The 20184-nt window shown below is 36.4% G+C and overlaps 1 protein-coding gene across 1 annotated transcript in view; it reads left to right on the forward strand.

The window, feature by feature from the left end:
• Positions 1-12679, forward strand: part of LOC102825748 (chromosome unknown open reading frame, human C9orf84) — a 152287-nt gene extending 139608 nt beyond the window's left edge. Inside the window, 4 exon segments of the mRNA XM_006864729.1 lie at positions 2585-2716; positions 5036-5185; positions 5896-6823; positions 12579-12679. Of these exon segments, the coding sequence (XP_006864791.1) occupies positions 2585-2716; positions 5036-5185; positions 5896-6823; positions 12579-12679 (1311 nt within the window).
• The last annotated feature ends 7505 nt before the right edge of the window (positions 12680-20184 follow it).

Here is a 20184-nt window from a genome sequence, read left to right on the forward strand (position 1 = left end):
TTTTGAGACATTTTATAATCATTTTTCTGAATTCTTTCTCAGGTATCTCCAAGGCCTGCCCTCCTTCCAGCATGGAGAGAAGGTCTACTTCTGGTTCATTTGTCTCAGATACTTTATCTTTTTTCTGGACATGTGCTGATATGGTCATCAGCTTTTGCTTCTTGGACATGTTTAATGTTTATCTGTGGCCCTAATATTTAATTAAGTATGTGTTTTGGTAATTTTTCTATGTTTTCTGATTACCTCCAGGAAGATGTGATCAGTTTGTGGTCTTCCCTTTTCACTCTCCTTATTGCTTAACTCAGAGTAACTTTTTTGGGCCTCAGTTGGGCCTGGGCCTTGGCAGCGGGCCATTTGGGCCTCGGGCAGGTGGGTTGAGCCTCGGGCAGGCGGTTTGGGCTTCAGGGGTCTGGGTATCAACAGCTGGGCATTGGGAGGCTTGGGCCTCAGCGGACGGGTCGGGAGGCTTGGGCCTCAGCGGACGGGTCGGGCGGATTGGGCCTCGGGGGGCCTGTGCCTCAGGGACTGGGCTGAGGTCGGGTTGGGCCTCCGGGGCCCTGGGCCTCAGTGACCTGCCTACGCGGCGGGTTGGGCTTTGGGGGTCCTGGACCTCCGCGGCGACGTGGCTGTGGACCGCCTGGGCCATGAGACAGGTAGGTGATTTGTGCCTTGGTTGCGCCTAGGCCTTTGTGACCAGTCTGTGGTTGGGTTGGTCCTCAGGGCAGGCCTTGGCCTCAGTGGGAGTGTCTGGGCCTTGGACTCAGTGGGCAGGCCTGTGCCTTGGGCGTTCCTGAGCCTCAGCAGCTTGGCAGAGGGCTGGTCTAGGCCAGGGCAGTAGAGGGCTGGGGGTCACGGCTGCAGGGAGGTAGTGTCCGTATTTGATGACGTAAAAAATGCCTCTGTCAGTCTCTGTACCGTGGGTACCCCAAATTTCCTGATATCCGTGCCGATATACCTCACTTTTTGTTCGGCTTTGTTAGTTTATGCTTCCTTTTCTCTGGAAATGCAGCCTCCTAAGTGGGGTTGCTCTAGCCCTGCATTCCAAGGTCTGCAGGGGGCAGAGGCACTCGCCGGCACAGGCGCGAAAGCGGGAGCCGCGTGCAGGCAGGCAAAAGCTCAAAATGCCTGTAATTCCTCAGCAATTTGATCTTTTAAAAAAAACGATTTCAGAATGTTGAAATATAAGATCTTATGTGTTCAAAGGCTGTCTGTCTGCTAGACAGAGGTTTCTTATGTGCAATTCCGCCCCTTTTCCCCGAGACTGCCCTACGTGAGCTGCCTGGTCAGGGAAGCCCTCTGCTTGTTTCTTAAGTTTTGACTATTGGACAGGATATGTACATTTCTAAAATGTTGTTTTATGGCAGTATTTCTCTATTCACATTTAACTGCTAACCTATGAACTATCCTTCCTTTAACCAACTCTAAAAGATGAGGAAGTGAAAGACAAAAGTGATAGGGGAAGACAAAGGCTGATATTTTAGAGAGCAGAGAGTCTGAGGAAAAAGCACATGACAGATGAGAATTATGGAATATTAAGAAACTGTTTTGACAATATGTGTGGAAATTGACTGGGAATTTATTTCACTGTGTACCACTCTACCAAAAACACAATCAAATCTTATTTTCTTAATATAAAAAATTGTTTTTAGAGTTAAGATTAATGTACACACAGACACACATGCACATAATAGGCAGGGGTAGCTTAGATTAAAATAAAGATTGGTTATAACAGTTTCCTAAATACTGGGAATTACTTCTTTAAATCAAAACCTTATTTTTGTATATAGCACCAAATTCATTGCATCAGGATCTTTTTATTTGACTTTTTTTAATCTTGTCATTTCATTTTTAAAATTTTTAGTTGCGAACCATTAGTTTCAACCTAGAAAAAATAAAAAGTTAGATATTACTGGAGTCCTGTTATGGACCTGTAGGCTAAGCACTGAACAGCTAACAACAAGGTCAGCAATTCAAAGCCACTAGTCGCTCCTCAGAAACCCCTATACAGAACCACTATGAGTCAGAACTAACTCAAAGATACTAAACAATAACAACTGTTGTTGTTGTTATTATTAAGTGCTGTCAAGTCAGTTCCAACTCATAGTGACCCTGTATAGGGTTTCCAAGGAATGAGTCGTGAATTTGAACTGCTAACCTTGTGGTTCAAACTGACCTTGTGGTTGGTTCAGTGTTTTATCCCACAGTGCCACACCAGAATTCCAAACAATAACAAATAGTACTAGTGATATTCAAGTTGCTATTTCTTCTAATAGAGGTGAAACATAAAAGCAAGTGTATTTAATAGATCTTATTAACAAATGCCAAAGGAAATTAAAGAAAAACAATTTAGTTTCGAGAATTGAAAACTACAATTACATGAGATTTAAAGAACAAAAGAATAATTGATTAACTTCACAAATAAAATGTACTAGATTTCACATAAATTAATAAAATATATCTAAAATGTTGTTCAAAGATCAGAAATAGTTGTTTTTATTTTGTCTTTGAACTAGAAACTATTTTTGAATCATATATTTTGTTTTCTAATTATCCTGTAATCTAAAATGAAAATATATTTTTTTAGCTTATAATTGCACCAGGAATAGAAGAGACTGCATTGATTATTCGACAAATTGCTGACCACAATTTAATGACCTCCCAGAGAGATCCTCATGAATGGTTGAACAAATCCTGGCTCCAAGTATCACCTTCTAAGGTATATTTTCTAATTGTATAAATTACATTTTTTCAAAGAAATTATTAATACATGTATCTGAATATTCTTTATGACAGCATATTTTTGCCCTATAGTGGGACAACAACTGGTACTCATTATTTTCCAGAATCATAGGTAGTTCTCAGTTTCACAGAATAATTTTTGTTTGTTTGTTTGATTTGGTTTGGTTTTTAATGAAGTTGAACACTTTTCATACGTTTATTGTTTAGATACCCTTTTTTGTTAATTACTTGTTCAAGTATTTTCACGTTTTTTTCTATTGGGTTACCATTCTCCTTTCATATTAATTTACAGTTCTTTACATATCCTGAATACAAGCCCTTATTTGGATGTAGGTATTGCAAATATATTTTCCCACTCTATAAGCTTACTTTTGTGTTTTTGAATGCATCTTTTGAACATCTTTAAGGAAGAGATGTTCTTGCTATTAATAAAGTCCACTTAGTACTTGCTGTGCCTTTTTTTTTCCTAAATATTTTATTGTGAATTATGTGATAGTTTACATGGGAGAACATTAGTTTTACATTCATCCTATCGTATATCGTTTCATTGTCATGGTTACATGCCTCCATGCCTCATCAACCAACCAAATGGTACCCCCCACAAACTTGCCCCCTGGTCATTAGCATACAGTCCCCCTTCCTGTCTGGGTCTAGAGTCCCCAGCCGCTTCATTTCTCTACGTCATTGTCTCTGCCTCCATCACCAGCGTCTGCTTCTCTGGGTAGGGTCCCTCACTCCGCTCTTCTTCCTTGATGTCAGAGAATAATTTTATGATGACTTTTATAATTCATGTTTAGCCTGTTATAATGACTTTAATGTCCATTGTTTAAATTTTAGTTACAGATGAAACCAGTTAATATATTAAAGAATAGCAAAATCCTGTCTTTTCATGATTTCTCAATAACTCAGTTATATAGTTGGAATTGAAAATAGGGCTGTGAAATACTTACATATTTTTATAAATTACTTTTGTTTAAGTGTCCAGGCTGCTAAGTTCTCATACCAGTCAAAGTACTGCCATTTCCTTTATTTAAAAATACATACATATAATGAAGTCATTTTAAAAAGAGTGATGAAGGTCTTTATGTACCAATATGAAACCATCTTAAGATTTATTATTAAATGAAAAATTAGGATTGCATAATAAAGCATATTATGTGATACCATTTGTCCACAGCAGGAAAAATAATACTTGTATGTTTGTAAATGAATAAAATATCTCTGCAAAGATACATAAGAAACAATAACATTGATTATCTTTAGATAGGAGCTCTGGTAGCGTAGTGGTTACAAATTGGGCTGCGAACCTTAAGGTCAGTGGTTCGAAACTACCAGCCGCTCCGCGGGAGAAAGATGAGGCTTTCTACTCCCGTAAAGATTTACACCCTCGGAAAACCTGTACAGGGTCGCTATGGGTCGGAACCGACTCGACGGCACTTAACAACAACAACAACAATCTTTAGATAGGAGAAATAAGGGAATGGGGTGGGAAAAGGTTTTTCATTGTATGCCCTTTATTGTTGTTAAGTGCTGTGGAGACAGTTCCAACTCATAGGGTTTGAACCAGTGACCTTGCAGTTAGCAGATCAGTGATTATCCTACGCCTTAATTATGAACCAACAGAGTACTTAATACATTAAAAAACAAATAAAATTATAAAATAAATAGTTAAGGTATAGTGATAGATATCCAGCCACAGAACTTTGATACACCTAAACAGGTTGTAGTATTATTGACAAGTCTGAGTATATCTACTATTATGTGTTGTATTTGTGTCTAATTTCCTTGCTATCAAGGTAAATCAAATCTACATTTCTGTTGTTTTATCAAATCAAAGAGGGTTCAAAAAGTCAGTGTAACACAGAAACTGCTATCATCAATTGAAGGTGACTTGTAATGAATCATTTGGGATGGGGTATTAGACTGAAAGAATTTTAAGTTCCTTCCTAATTCTGAGACATGACAAACACTAGACTGCTAACTGTACGGTTGGTGGTTCAAACCCATCAACTGCTCCATACGAGAAAGATCTCCTATAAAGATTTACATTCTTAGAAACCCTACATAGGGTCACTATGAGATGGAATTGACTTGATGGCAGTGGGTTTGGTTTGGGTTGGAATATAAACCTTTATTGCTTAAAGAAATTTATTTCCTTCCCAGCCATATTTTCTTTCTAGATGACCCAAATTCAGTGGTAGGTTTCATGGCAAAAATTTTAATCTGCTAGAGTAAGTAAAATAAAACAGATAATTTCCAAAATATTACTGACATTACTCCTTAAATTCTTTCCTAGGAAGAAATGTACTTACTTGATTTTCCATGTATTAATCCATTGGTGGCTCAGCTCATGTTAAATAAAGGACCTTCATTGCACTGGATATTAATAGCAACTGTTTGTCAACTTCAGGATCTCCTACCTGAAGTTCCAGAAAAAGTGTTAAAGGTTAGTTATTTGAAATCCATATTCTTATTCAAGATTATTTCCTTTCCACTGTGCATATTCCTTTTTACTGTAGTGTTTTCAAAATAAATGTATCTGCATTTAATTGCTTTGTGCTTCGCATAGCAAAGAAATAATTGCTTGAACTCAATTTCATATAGAAGTCTCATAGACTGCCAATCACATTATACATTTTAAAGTTCTTTATAATAATAACTCATTGCAGTCTGTCAATCACACTTTAAATCATTTTGAAATGGCATTATGCTAACAAATAACTAGATATGCACCCTATTCACATACATTTACAGTACTTCTTCCAACCTTTATGCCCTTCGATCAGAGTAGTAAATTAAGGGACTTTGACCTTATTAATACAAAAATAATTTTATTGAGGAAATATATGTAAATATTAAAAAATATGTAAATATAACATATTACTGTATAACTAAAAATTCTATTATAATAGTGAATAGACAGAAAGCTAAGTTTTAAGTTTTTCTTTTAACTTAGCCTCACTACTTTATGCTCTTATTACATGCATCAGTATAATATCTATGAATGGACTACCTCAGTGAAGTTGTATAACTCAATGGACTATTTATATCTGTGCCTTCATTCCATGTATATAAGCATCATCAATTGCTAGTCATATATTTACTGACTGATGTTAGTATTTTATTGTCATATTGTTTTGTTTTGTTTCTTTTTAGCATTTTTGTGACATCACTTCCTTATTCCAGATTAATTCTTCTCCCATAACAAAATCACCTCAAATTTCATCACCTCAGGAAAAGAGGAATTGGACTAGTAACTTTACATCTCAGAGTTCAACTTCTGGTTCTTCAGACTCTGTCATTCAAGAACATAATGAATCTTACCAGCACTCAGATTTAGGATATACAGTGCAGGAAGACACAAATACTGTTTCTAATTATAATTCTTCCCTTATGGGCCTAAGAGAAATACCATCTGTGGATTCTTATAATCAGACAAGCTACTGGAAAGACTCCAGTTGTAACCAAAACACAGTACAGCATACTCCATTTTTAATTAATACAGAATCAAGAAAAGTGACTGGTCATTCCTTTCAAAACCAGAATGATTCAGAATCAGATATCTTTGGTTTGGGTCTCACACAGATGAATTATGAGACCAGAATATCATCAACTCGTGAAAGAGTTGTTCTTAATTTTATAAATGATCAGAAAGAGGGAATATATGAAGCAAAAGGATCCATAAATAAAGAAGTGTATTCTCCTAGCTTCTCATTAGAAGAATCTCAATCTCATCTTCATTCAAACTTTAAGAAAAATATTTGGGAACAGAATCACTCATTCAGTTTACATTCTGGTGCATGTGACAAATGGTACTCTCAGAAAGATAATTTATTGACTAATCAGCAAAAATGCCTATCAGATGAGTTAAAAGATTTCACATATGAAAGTCCAAATGTTGGGACCAAAAAGATTTTCTGGAGAGAATTACCATCTGTCCCCAATTGGGATTTATTTCATTCTTCTGATTTTGGTCAAAAGGAATTTGACAGCCTATGTTTCTACCAAAGACCTGGAAAATGTTTAAGTCAGAAGAGGTACCCTGAATCTTCATCTAATCCAGGATACATGGAACCATTAACAGGTAATACTATCCAATAGTTGATAAAACTACTCTCAAATTTAATTTATGAGCTATCTTAAAATTTATTTAGGGGTCAAAGAGAAAATCAAAACTCTTAATTATATACAGGCCACAGACAGACAGAAATAAGTACTTGAGAACTTTAATTTTACCAACTTTCCATAGTCACCTGCCCTGTTTTAAGAGCCTACATCCTTATCCCAAGCAATAATCTTTAAAATTATTGACCTACTCAAATCAGATTACTTGGTCTTGACAGCTTATTTTCTTTTTTGACCTTTTACCATTCTTTTTCATAACCCATTATTGTGCTTTATCACTCTTTCTCCTGCCCACAGCTTGTTATTGTTAAGTGTCCTTGAGTTGGTTCTGACTCATAGTGACGTTGAATAGGGTTGCCGAGGAGCCACTGGTAGATTTGAACTGCTGACCTCGAGGTTTGCAGTCCAGTATTAAATCTAACGTCTAACTTTCCTGCAAAGTCCAGTTTCAGTGCCAACAACTCCTCTCTTAATTTTCCATGTTACTGCCCTGCCCAACATAAACTCTCTGTACTCAATATACTCTCTTTTCTAAAATTTTACAATGTATTTTATTTTAGTGTATAGGTATTAACTCTTCTACTGCACTGTAAATTCTTTGAGGAAAAATAAATATGCTCTTATTAATACAAACAACTTCTTATTACAAACATTTATGGAAAATAAATAATAATACCATATTTGTATGCAAATAACATGTGTGTTATGCCAGAACTGCTTTATTGTATTTAATCATTTCCACATATTATATGTGTTGGTGCATTATTTGAAAAAAAAGCAAAAACAAAACAACAATCATATATCATATCTTTGTAATTATAAATTAGCTAAAATCTAAGTAAAGCAGAAGGCTAAGAGCATCAGAAATTAAGTGGAGAAATCCTTATTGTGTGTGGTTGAGTTGCTTCTCACTCATAGCAACCCTGTGTCAGGTTTCCAAACACAGCTGGTGGGTTTTTTTATTTTGCTTTATGAATGAATCTATTATTTAGTTTAAAGGTAACCTCTGGAAGGAGCCCCTGGTGTGTTGGTTTGTTTCACATTTTTCACCCATTCTATTCAGGATCATCTATTGTGTCTGTGGTCAGAACAGTGGGTAATGATAGCCAGGTACTGTCTAGTTCTGGTTTCTAGATAGATGAGGCCATGGTTTGTGACGGCAATTAGTTCTGGGTACTAGATGTTTTTACTTTTTTTAAAAAAAGAGAGCCTTCAAACTTTCATGAACTCAAAACCTCAGAAAATCTAGATTTGCTCCCATATAATAGTCATAACATGTTCCTAGTTTTAATGGGGAGTATTCCATCCATACTTTTGTAAGAGCCTTTGTAGGAAATAGATGCTGAATGTCTTACAAACTCTTTTTAACATCTACTAGTGAAAATCAACTAGTTTGTCAGTTTGTTGTACTGTGGTGGCTTGTGTGTTTCTGTGATGCTGGAAGTTATGCTGCCACAAGTATTTTAAATACTAGCAGGGTCGCTCATGGTGGACAGGTTTTAGTAGAGCTTCCAGACTAAGACAGACTAGAAAGATGGAGAGGAAAACCACTTCTGAATAATTAGCCACTGAAAACTGTATGAATAGCAGCAGAACATTATCTGATATAGTGCTGGAAGATGAGTTCCTCAGGCTGGATAGCATTTAAAATCTAACTAGGGAAATGCTGCTTCCTCAAAGTAGAATTGACCTTAATAATGTTCATGGATCAAAGCTTTCAGGACCTTCATTTGCTGATGGGAAACAACTCAAAATGAGAAGAAAAAGCTACAAACTATTAATAATCAGAACATTAAATGTATAAAGTACAAATCTATGAAACTTGAAAGTGATCAAAAATTAAATAGAATGTGTAAAGATCCTAGATACTTTCAAGCTATAATGGACTAGTATTGGCCATTTTGAATTGGACGGTGATAAGATTTACTATTCTGGGAACAATAAATGTGGAATGGTGTCACCATCAAAAAGAGCATTTCAATATCTATCTAGAAGTATAATGCTATTTGTGATAATACCCATGCACCTAAAAGGAAGACCAGGTAATACCACTATTATTCTAATTCATGCACCAACCACTAGAGTCAGTTAATGATGAAATTAAAGAATTCTACCAACTTCTTCAGTCTGAAATTGGTCAAACATGCAATCCAGATCACTGATAACTACTGGTGAATGGAATGCAAAAATTGGAAACAAAGAGGAAGAACTGATAGTTGGAAAATATGGTCTTAGTCATAGAAACAATGCTGAAGATCACATGACTAAATTTTGCAAGACCAACAACTTCTTCATTGCAAATATAATATAGTTTTTACAATAACATACACAGTGACTATATACTGTCCTCACCAGATGGAATATACAGGAATCAAATAGACTACATCTGTGAGAAGACACTACAAAAAAGCTCAATATCATCAGCCTAAATAAGGCCAAGAGCCAACTGTGAAACATCATCAATTGTTCATATGCAGGTTCAGGCTGAGGTTGAAGAAAATTAAAGCAAGTCTCCAAGAGCCAAAATATGATATTAAGTATATCCCACCTGAGTTTAGAAATCATCTCAAGAATAGATTTGATGCATTAGATACTAATGACCGAAGACCAGAGGATTTGTGGGATGACATCAAGAACATCATGCATGAAGAAATCAAAAGCTCATTAACAAGACAAGGAAATAAATGAATGTCAGAAAAGATTCTGAAACTTTCTTTTGAACATAAAGAAGTTAAAGTAGCTATAAGAAATGATAAGGTAAAGTGCTGAATAGAAAATTTCAAAGGGCATCTGGAACTAGAAAACCTAAAGTGAAGAACATGCTCAGCATTTCTCAAGCTGAAAGAACTGGAGAAAAACTTCAAGCCCAGGGTTCCAATATTGAAGGCCTCCAGGGACAAAATATTGGATAATGTAGGAAACATCAAGAGAAAATAGAAGGAATGCACAGAGTTACTGTACCAAAAAGAATTGGCCAACATTCAGTCATCTCAAGAGGTACTATAAAATCAAGAACTAGTGGTATTGAAGGAAGAAGCCCAAAGTGGAAAACAAGGCCCTAGAAATTGACAGAATGCAAATACTGAGATATTTCAACAAACTGATGCAGCACTGAAGGCACTCACTTGTCTTGGAAGACAGTTATTTGTGTGCATTGCAAAGAAAGATGATTCAGTGGAATGCAGAAAATATTGTACAATATCAGTACTGCCACATACAAATCAATTTTTGCTGTGGGTAATTCAGAAATGGTTGCAGTAGTACTTCAGCGGGGAGCTGCCAGAAATTCAGGCTGAATTCAGAAGAGGGAGTGAAATGAAGAACACCATTGCCAATATCAGATGGATCTTGGCTGAAAGCAGAGAATACCAGAATGAGCAGAGCACAGACAAGATTTTATTCTCATAGTGTGGTCAGTAGGTATTTATTACTTACAGAATAAATAGGACAGGGATGAGTAGAACAGCAAACATTCTCATTAGCCATGTTTTCCCAAAGTTAAACTCCCATCCTAGAGTATATCTTGTCCATTACATTCACGTACACTCCACATTATGTCATGGGAGAAACAGCTGAAGCCTCTCTCTCCCAGTATACCAGCAAATAGCCATGTTTACATGCCATACATTCCTGAACAGAAAGCAAGTAAGCAAAAAGGTTAATAAAAATGGAAACCCTCCTGTGGTCAATGGACATTTCTCATTGCCCCTGTTCAGGGCAGCTGACCATCTCCTGATTGCTATTCTAGATTTACTGGCATCTGGAAACAGCCTTTCCTCCTTCACCCCACTACCAGAATTAACAGTGTTCTGGTTTTCTTAGAGGGCAATCATTTCTTCCTAAGGTGCATACTTCACTTTATTTCCATTGTTGTTGTTAAGTGCCATCGAGTTGGTTCCAACTCATAGCAACACTATATAAGCATTTCCAAGAAGGGTCTGGTGAATCTGAACTGCCAACCTTGCGGTTCAAACCAACCTTGTGGTCCAGTGCTTTATCCCACAGCACCACACTGGTAGCTGTTATGTCCATTAGTAGCTGTGAAGATGGTGAGGCAGGGTAGTTACAGTATGCACACCCAGGTACTTATCAATAGGTTTTACAGTTTTTTAAAAACATACTGAGATCTTGAATTTATGTTATTTATAATTTAACTGCATTCTGCTCAATTTATACTGATTTTTTCCATTTATTCATGATGAATTTTTCTGTACCGTGGTAAGTACATACAGAATTTTAATCACACTTTTCAAAATGCTAGCCATCTCTTAAAGAGTGAATTCACCTGTGAATCTGAGACACTGCATTTGTTAATTTGGATTTGTAGGTACTGTATAATTGAACAATATATGAATACCCTTTTCTGATAAGCAGAAATCATTAAGAAAGTGCAAAGGATAAATTCATTTCATGGGAAACCCTCCTAACAGATGAAAAAAATTTAGGAACTTTTAGAATTGGCTTCGTAAAATTAATATCAAGAAAAAAAATATAGTTGCTTGAAGTTGGGTAAGGTGGGAATATTTGCGTCACAGAAATGGCCAAATAATGTAAGTCAGACCTCCCTACAACCCACTTTCAGAGATCTAGTTATTTAACATTTACCAGTACACTTCTGGTGCCAGCCCAAGTTCTCCCATGGCTTGTAATGGAAGAAATAGGGTCCTATCAGTAGCATTTGTGTTTTATCTGATTATTCATGTTTATAATCATGTCCCTAAATTGGAGTTTAAGATCCATTTTCTAGACACAAATTTGCAGATAGATTTTTAACACACACACACACCCCATTGTAAAGAAATAAGTTCCTGGTAAAGATGATCTCCTACAGACTGAAGGGTGTATGTTCATTAGAATAAGAATAACCAAAGCCAAGTGAAAGAAAGCTGCAGTCAGGAGTAGGAAGGTGATATGTAGAAAGGAGAGAAAGGAATGGAGGGGTGGGAGGAGAGAGAAAAGAAAGGAAGAGGGAAGGAAGAAAATAAGGGACGGAACAAGGGAAATGGACAGAATTGCATGCACTCTCACCACACAGCAAGAGGCTGCTTCCTACAGTAGATAGAAAAAATACATATGTCTTTGTATTAGGCTCAGAATCACCCTATGTGAGCCTCTAGCTTGTATCTTGACTAATGACAGCCTATTGGAAGCCTTTTCGGAGTCCTGGTGTGGCACTGTAGATTACTATGCTAGACTGCAAAGTTGCTTTGAACCATCCGCAATTCATACTCAACCAGCTGCTCCTCAGAAACTCTATACAGGGTCACTATGGGTCAGAACTGACTCAACAGCACTTAATAGCAGCAACAACTATTGGAAATCTTCAGGAACCAGAAAGCCTTGTCTGAGTTGCTTCTTCATCCATTTTGGATTATTTTACTCAAAAAATATTATAACTGGATAGTACCTTAGTATAAGATCCTCATTTCACAGATATAACTATTTGTACAAGGCATGAGTACAAAATATATATATATATATTTATATGTATTTAACAATTTTTTTACTGGACCATTACTTATGGGTGTATTAATAATAAAAAAGTACAATAATGGAATTTAAAAATAATTGTTACTTTATATCAGTTTGGAAATGTTAACACTTGGTAGATAGGTGACTAAGAGACAAGATCTCCTTCAATAGATTAAAAAGAAAATAGGTATGCTTTATTGTTATCAGCAGTAAAACTATTTCCCCTTTTCTCCTTTTAACAGATTCCAAGTACTCACAACTCCCACAGTTCAAAAAACGACGTCTTATGTATGAAAAAATCCCTGGTAGAGCTGATGGACAAACTCGTCTGAGGTTTTTTTGAAAGGTGGAAAGAATAGTGCTATATATGCCATATTCCATTACTTTTGATGACAACCCAGTAACAAAAATTCAATTTGCTTGTACATTAGCGAAAATGCAATTACTTATTTTTCACATAAAGAATGCACACATGCATGCAATGCAAATTGCAGGCATAGGACCCTAACGCACAAGGAGGTTATACAGTTTGCCAAAAAAAAGAACATAGTAGGTTCATTATTTGCATAAAATACAGTATTTTCTTAGATACTCTCAGTGTTCTACATTCAATTTTCATATGTATTGTGTCCTCAAGTTTGCATTCTTGTAAGTAAAATACTCTAATTTACCGATTAGTATTATTGTCATAAAATTCAAAATGTCTTCCATATTCACCTAAACATCACAAGCCTTTTTAATTAGCCTCTATCATAGTTCTTCAAGTTAGTCTGATCTTTTAAGTCAAGAAGTAGAGATGACTATAGTCAACTTTCCAACACCAAGAAAGTTAAAACCTAGGGTGAAATTTCACCTTGTTTCATCTCAATGATTACCACCCCCTCGATGCAACATTTACTCCCCATGACTCCTCATTTACATCTTATATTTCACAAATGAACAAAGCAAAATTATTTTATGTACTCTTACAAAACAAAAATATATATTTAATTTAAATGTCCAATGGGCACATTCTGCCAGCCAGCCTCCTGCCTGCACGCACATAGCCACCGTCTTTGCTGTCGCCATTTTTCTAGGTAGAGATCTCACACTCTACTCATACTCTTCCTTTGTGATGGCTCTGGGATCATCTGTTCCTAAAATGAAAAATTACCTACTCCCTCTTTTTAATTACACATTTTCTAAAATCACATTTAATCCTGCTAATAATTATTCACAATTATGACAAATTGAATCAAAATCCTATCCATCTGGGAAAGAGGGAAACTATTTAGTGGGGATTCTGTCTTACCCCTCTCACCTCATTCTGCAGTTACGCACACTCATGAAAGTTTGTAAACCGGCCACATAGTGCCTTTGTAGCCCCTGCCATTTTTCACAGTCAGTATCTAAATTTTTTGTCCCTTTCAGTCAGTTGTCTTTTTACTTTCTCGATAAAACCCTTTGATGTTCAGCATTTTTCAATTTAATGAAGTCTAATTTATTGATTTTTTTTCTTTTGTTGTTTTTGCTTTTGATGTAATAACTAAGAATCCATTATCCAAAACAAGGTCTTGAAGTTTACTTCTGTTTTCTTCTGAGAGTTTTATGGGTTTTATTCTTATATTTAGGTAGTTAATCCATTTACTTAATTTTCATATATGGTGTTGAGGTTATTGGCCTAACTTCGTTTTTTATGTGTGTATATCACTCATTTTTTATTTTACTAATAGTTTTTGTTGTTGCTAAGTACCATCGGTCAGTTCTGGCTCATAGCAACCCTGTATAGTTTTTCAGAGGATCAACTGGTGAGTTTGAACTGCCGACCTTTCAGTTTGTAGTCCAGTATTTATCCTACAGTGCTACACCAGAATGGATTGAAATTGTTATCAAACAGACAGAATTCAGATCACTTAGATTTGAAAGTTTGGTGGCTAGAAGTAAGGGGAGTTCAATATATTCAAAGATACTGTCAATTTATTTATGGGTTTATATAGCTATTTCAGAGAGAAGGAGCCCTGTTGGCACAATGGTTAACTATTTGGCTGCTAATCATAAAGAGTAGCATTTTGAACTACAAGTCTGCTCACTGTGATTGTTAGATTCGATCCAGTTGGTTCTAACTCATAGCAGCCCTGGATACAACAGAAAGAAACACTGCCAGTTCCTGCACCATCTTCACAATCATTATCATGTTTGAGCCCATTTTGTAGTCACTATGTCAGTCTATCTCATTGTGGGTTTCCTCTTTGCTGCTCACCGTCTCCTAAGCATGATGTTCTCTAGGGACTGGTCGCTCTTGATAATATGTCCAAAGTATGTGAAATCAAATCTCCCAGACTTTGCTTCCAAGGAGCATCCTAGTTATTCTTCCAATATAGATTTGCTCATTTCTTCTGGAAGTCCATGGTATAGTCAATATTCTTTGCAAACACTATAATTCAAAGGCATCAATTCTTCTACAGTCTGCTTTATTCACTGTCCAGCTTTCACAGCCTTTGTCAAAGTGCACCTTACTGCTCAGAGTGACATTTTTGCTTTCTAATACTTCTGAAGCAGATTTGCCCAATGGAATACATCATTTGATTTCTTGACTGCTGCTACAATTAGTTTTGGTTGTGGAAATGAGATCCTTGGTAACGTCAATCTTTTCTCCACTTATCACGATGTCTTTTCTTGGTCCAGTTGTGAAAATTTTAAAACATTAAGATGCAGTCTTCATTAAGGTGTAATGCACAGTGAAAACTGCCCTTTTATCTTCATAAGTGCTTCAAATCCTCTGCTTCAGCAAGCAAGGTTGTGTCATCTGCATATCACAGATTGTTAATGTATCTTCCTCTAATCCAGATGCCATACTCTTTCTCATATAGTCTAACTTCTCAGATTATTTACTCAGAATACAGATTGAATAAGTAAGGTGAAAGAATACAACCCTGATGTACATCTTTCCTGTTTTTAATCCACAAAGTATCCCCTTGTTCTTTTTGAACAACTGCCTCTTCACCTATGTACAGGTTCCTCTTGAGCACAATTAAGTGATCTGAAATTCCTGTTCTTCACAATGTTACCCATAATTTTTACTATCCACACAGTCAAATGTCTTGACATAGTCAGTAAAACACAGTTAAACATTTTTCTGGTATTCTTTGCTTTTAGCCAAGGTCTGTCTGACATCAACAATGATGCCCATTGTTCATCATCCCCTCCTAAATGCAGCTTGAATTTCTGGCAGTTTCCTGTGGATGTATTGCTGCAGCCATTTTTTAATTATCTTTAGCAAAACTTTATTTGCATGAGCTATTAATGATAATGTTCAATGATTTCTGCATTTTGTTGGATCACCTTTCTTTGGAAAGAAATGCACATGGGTGTCTCCTAGTCAGTTGGCCAGGTAGCTGTCTTCCAAATTCCTTGGCATAGCCAAGTGCGTGCCTCCAACTTTTCATCCATTTGTTCAAACATTTCAATTTATATTCCATTCATTCCGAGAACTTGTTTTTCTCTCTTACCATCAGTGTAGCTTGGACTTCCCTTCCTTCAATACCTTTAATTCTTGATCATATGCTACCTCTTGAAATGATTGAATGTCATCCAATTCTCTTTGGAACAGTGACTGTGTATTCTTTCCATCGTCCCTTGATTCTTCTTGTGTCATTAAATATGTTGCCGATAGAATTCTTAAAATTTGCCACTTAAGCCTTTGATTTTTTCATCAGTATTTCAGTTTGAGAATGCCAAGAATGTTCTCTTTTGGTTTTCTAACTCCAGGTGTGTGCACATTTTGTTAAAATACTTGAGTGTGCCTTCTCAAGCTGTCTTTTGCACTGTTCACGTATTTTACGTAATCATTGCTTCCATTCAGCTACTCTGCATTTAAAAGCAAGTTTCAGAGTCTCTTCTGACATCCATTTTTATCTTTTCTTTCTTTCCTGTCCTTAATGACCTTTTGATTTCTTAATGTCTGATGTCATTGATGTCATCTCATAACTCTCTTGATCTTCAGTCATTATTAGTGTTCAGTGCATTAAATGTATTCTTGAGATGATCTTTAAATCCAGGTGGTAGGATGCATTCAAGGTCATACTTTGGCTCTCATGGATGTGTTTCCGTATTCTTCAATTTCAATTTGAACTGGAATATGAGCAAGTGATGGTCTGTTCCAAAGTCAGCCTCTGGCCTTGTTTTGACAAAAGATAATGGGCTTCTCTGTCATCTCTTTCCACAGTTATAGTCAATTTGGTTCCTGTATATTCTATTCAGCAAGATCTGCATGTACAGTCACCAGTTATGCTGTTGAAAAAGGGTATTTGTCACGAATAAGTAGTTGATCTTACAAAATGCTATCATGTGTTCTCTGGCATTATTTCTGTCTCCAATGCCATATTTTCCTACTACTGGTTTTGTTTTGTTTTACCTTTTTCATGGTGTATTATTTTTTTGATGTGGTACTGGATTCTGTTGGCTAGGATTTTGTTGAGAATTTTTGCATCTATGTTCATGAGGGATATATTGGTCTGTTGTTTTCTATCTTAGTGATCTCCTTCCCTGGTTTTGGTATGAGGGTTATGCGTGCTTCGTAAAAAGTATTAGGAAGTTTTCCGTACTCTTCTATATTCTGGAATAATTTGAGTAGAATTGGTGACAACCCTTCCCTGAATGTTGGTAGAACTCACCAGTGAAGCCGTTTGGGCCTGGACTTCTTTCGGTTGGGAGTTTTTTGATAACCTGATCAATTTCTTCTTTTGTTATGGGTCTGTTCAAGTTTTCTACTTCACTCTGTGTAAGTTTTGGTAGGTCGTGTTTTTCTAAAAATGCATCCATCTCTTCTAAGTTTTTCAATTTGGTTCCATTGTAACATCGCTTGTGTGGTTTCTAATGCAAGTTATTTGTGTCTTCTCCCTCTTTTCTTTTTTTAGGTTTGCCAATTTTATTAATCCTTTCAAAGAACCAGCTTCTTGTCCTGTTGATTCTTTCTATAGTTTTTCTGTTTTCCATCTCATTTATTTCTGCTCTTATCTTTATTATTTCTTTTCTTTTGGTGACTGTAGGTTCCCTCTGTTGGTCAGTTTCTAATTGTTGGAGATGCTGCGTTAATGCGTTAATTTTGGTTCTTTCTTCTTTTTGGATGTGCACATTTATCGCAATAAATTGTCCTCTCAACACCACTTTCGCTGTGTCCCAAAGATTTTGATATGTTGTGTTTTCATTCTCGTTTATATCTAGGAACTTTATGAATTCATGTTTAATTTCTTCTTTTACCCAGTTACTTTTCAGCAGGGTGTTGTTCAGTTTCCATGTATTCGACTTTATTTCCTTGGTCTTCTTGTTGATTTCTAGTTTTATAGCATTGTGGTCTGAAAAAATGCTCTGTAGTATTTTGATGTTTGTAAATTTATGGAGGCTTGCTTTGTGACTTAATACATGGTCAATTTTGGAGAATGTTCCATTTGCACTGGAGAAGAAAATATATTGTGCTGTTGTTGGGTTGAATGCTCTGTACACGTCTATGAGCTCAAATTGGTTGATTGTGTTGTTTAGTTCCTCTGTGACTTTGTCAAGTTTCTTTCTGGTTGTTCTGTCCCTTTTTGAAAGTACTGTATTAAAATTTCTCACTATAGTTGTAGATTTATCTCTTTCTTTCTTCAATTCTAGTAAGGTTTGCTTCATATATCTTGGTGCTTTTTCATTGGGAGCATAGATATTTATTATGGTTATGTTGTCTTGCTCAATTGATCTTTGATCATGAGATAGTATCCTTCTTTATCACTTATGCTGGTTTTCTAATCAGAGATTAGAATTGCCACTCCTGCTTGTTTGTTGTTGCAATTAGCTTGGTATATTTTTTTCCATCCTTTAACTTTTAGTCTGTTTTTGTCTTTGTGTGTAAGGTGTGTCTCTTGCAGGCAGCATATTTGAAGGGTCTTGTTTTCTTATCCAGTCTGCCACTCTCTATCTCTTCACTGGTGCATTCAGTCCATTGACATTCAATGTAATTATCGATAGATATGAATTAATTACTACCATTATATTAATTTTTTGGTAGTACTGTTTGTTCCTTTGTTCTGCATGCCTTGCTGCGCTGAGTTTGTGTTTTTTGTGCTATTTCTTGTCAGTTTCTTCTTAGTTTTCATGTTTGCTTTTTCTGCTTGGAAGTTCATTTCATGGTATTAACTTTTCTCTCTGTTTAAGAGAATCTATTGTATCCTATAATATACCTGACATCCTCACCACCTGGATCTCTGTTCCTACATTTTTCCCTTCTTTGACATTGATATTATTTTGATCTTCAGTTGACCTCCCTGCTCCTTTGAATTCATTGTTGTAGTTTTGTTCTGAACTATGCTGTCTGTCAACTAAGTTCCAGGTGGTATTGCCACGCCTGTCCATCTCTGGTTGTTTTCTGTTCTTGTTGGTTTTCAGTCCAAAGAACTCCCTTTAGGATGTTTTAAAGTGCTGGATTGGCTTTTTAAAAATCTCTTAGATTCTGTTTATCCTGGAATGTTTTGATTGCACCATCGTATTTGATTAATAGTTTTGCTTTGTAGATGATTCTTGGTTGGCAGTGTTTTTCCTTTAGGGTTTTGTATATGTCTCCCCATTGCCTTCTTGCCTGCATGGTTTGTGCTGAATAATCAGAACTTAATCTGATTTGCTTGCTTTTGTAAGTGACACTTCTGTTCTCCCTGGCCACTTTTAGGATTCTCTCCTTGTCTTTGATTTTGGAGAGCTTGATTATTATATGTCTTGGTGACTTTCTTTTGGGGTCTGTCTTCCCTGGAGTACATTCATCTTCTTAAATGTTTAACTTCTCATTTCCAAGATGTTAGGGAAATTTTCTTCCAGAAGCTCAACTATCTCCTCTGTGGACTTCTCTGATTCTTCCTGTTCCAAATGCCTATAATTCTTAAGTTGTTCCTCTTCATGTTATCCAGCATGAATCTTCGACTCTCTTCAGATTTTTTTTATCCTTTTTTCTGTTTGTTCTTCTATCTTAGCAGTATTGAGAAATTTGTCTTCCAGCTTGCTAGTTCTGGCTTCCATCTCTTCTATTCTGCTCCTTTCCCCTTTCAGTGTATTGTCCATTTCTGATATTTTATTATTAATCATCTGGACCTCTTTTTGCAGGTTTTGAATTGTTTCCAATGCTGTATCAATCTTGTTTGATTGCACTTGTAATAATTTTCCTGATTTCTTCCTTGTTTTCCTCCACCTCTTTTCGGAACATTTGAATTTGTTTCCATATCATCCTTCTGAATTCCTTCTCAGGCAAATCCAAAACGTGCTCTTCCTTTTCTAGGGAGCCTTTATCTGTCTCCAGCTCACTTGTCTCCGTTACTCTTTTCTGTTTTGGGACATGTTTTGAGATTGTTTGTTATGTTTGAGATCTTTTGTTTGTCATTTCCAGTAGTTATGTGGGTTTTTAATGCTTAAATGGATGTTTGTTGTTGTGTGACTAAGCTTACTGGGTGTCTCCTGGTGGATATGATCAGGAGATAGACTTCTCTTTTTGCATGTAATGCTTAGCAGCTGTTATTGGCTCTTGTCTCAATGGGGTATGCTTGTAGCTTGCCTATATGGCCACAATTGCTGCCTCTTCTTGGGTAACATCCAGAGAAAAAGCTCCCACCTCCAGGAAAACTGTGTGATCAAAAGGACCAAAAGCAGAAGCAATATAGAAGCAGAGACAAAAACCACCACTTTGAAACAAAAATAAAACTGTGGCTAACTGTCCAGTCACCTTGCTACACAGGCAGTGTGTGTGCACCATAGACGCCTCCAGCAGTGGGTGGGGGTGTCCGCTCGCTCAGGCCCCTCCTCTAGTCACCACCATAGAGGTGTGCAGATAGATATTGAGAAGTTAATGGGAGA

This window comes from Chrysochloris asiatica, unplaced genomic scaffold, assembly GCF_000296735.1.
Source record: "Chrysochloris asiatica unplaced genomic scaffold, ChrAsi1.0 scaffold00069, whole genome shotgun sequence".
Classification (NCBI taxonomy): domain Eukaryota; kingdom Metazoa; phylum Chordata; class Mammalia; order Afrosoricida; family Chrysochloridae; genus Chrysochloris; species Chrysochloris asiatica.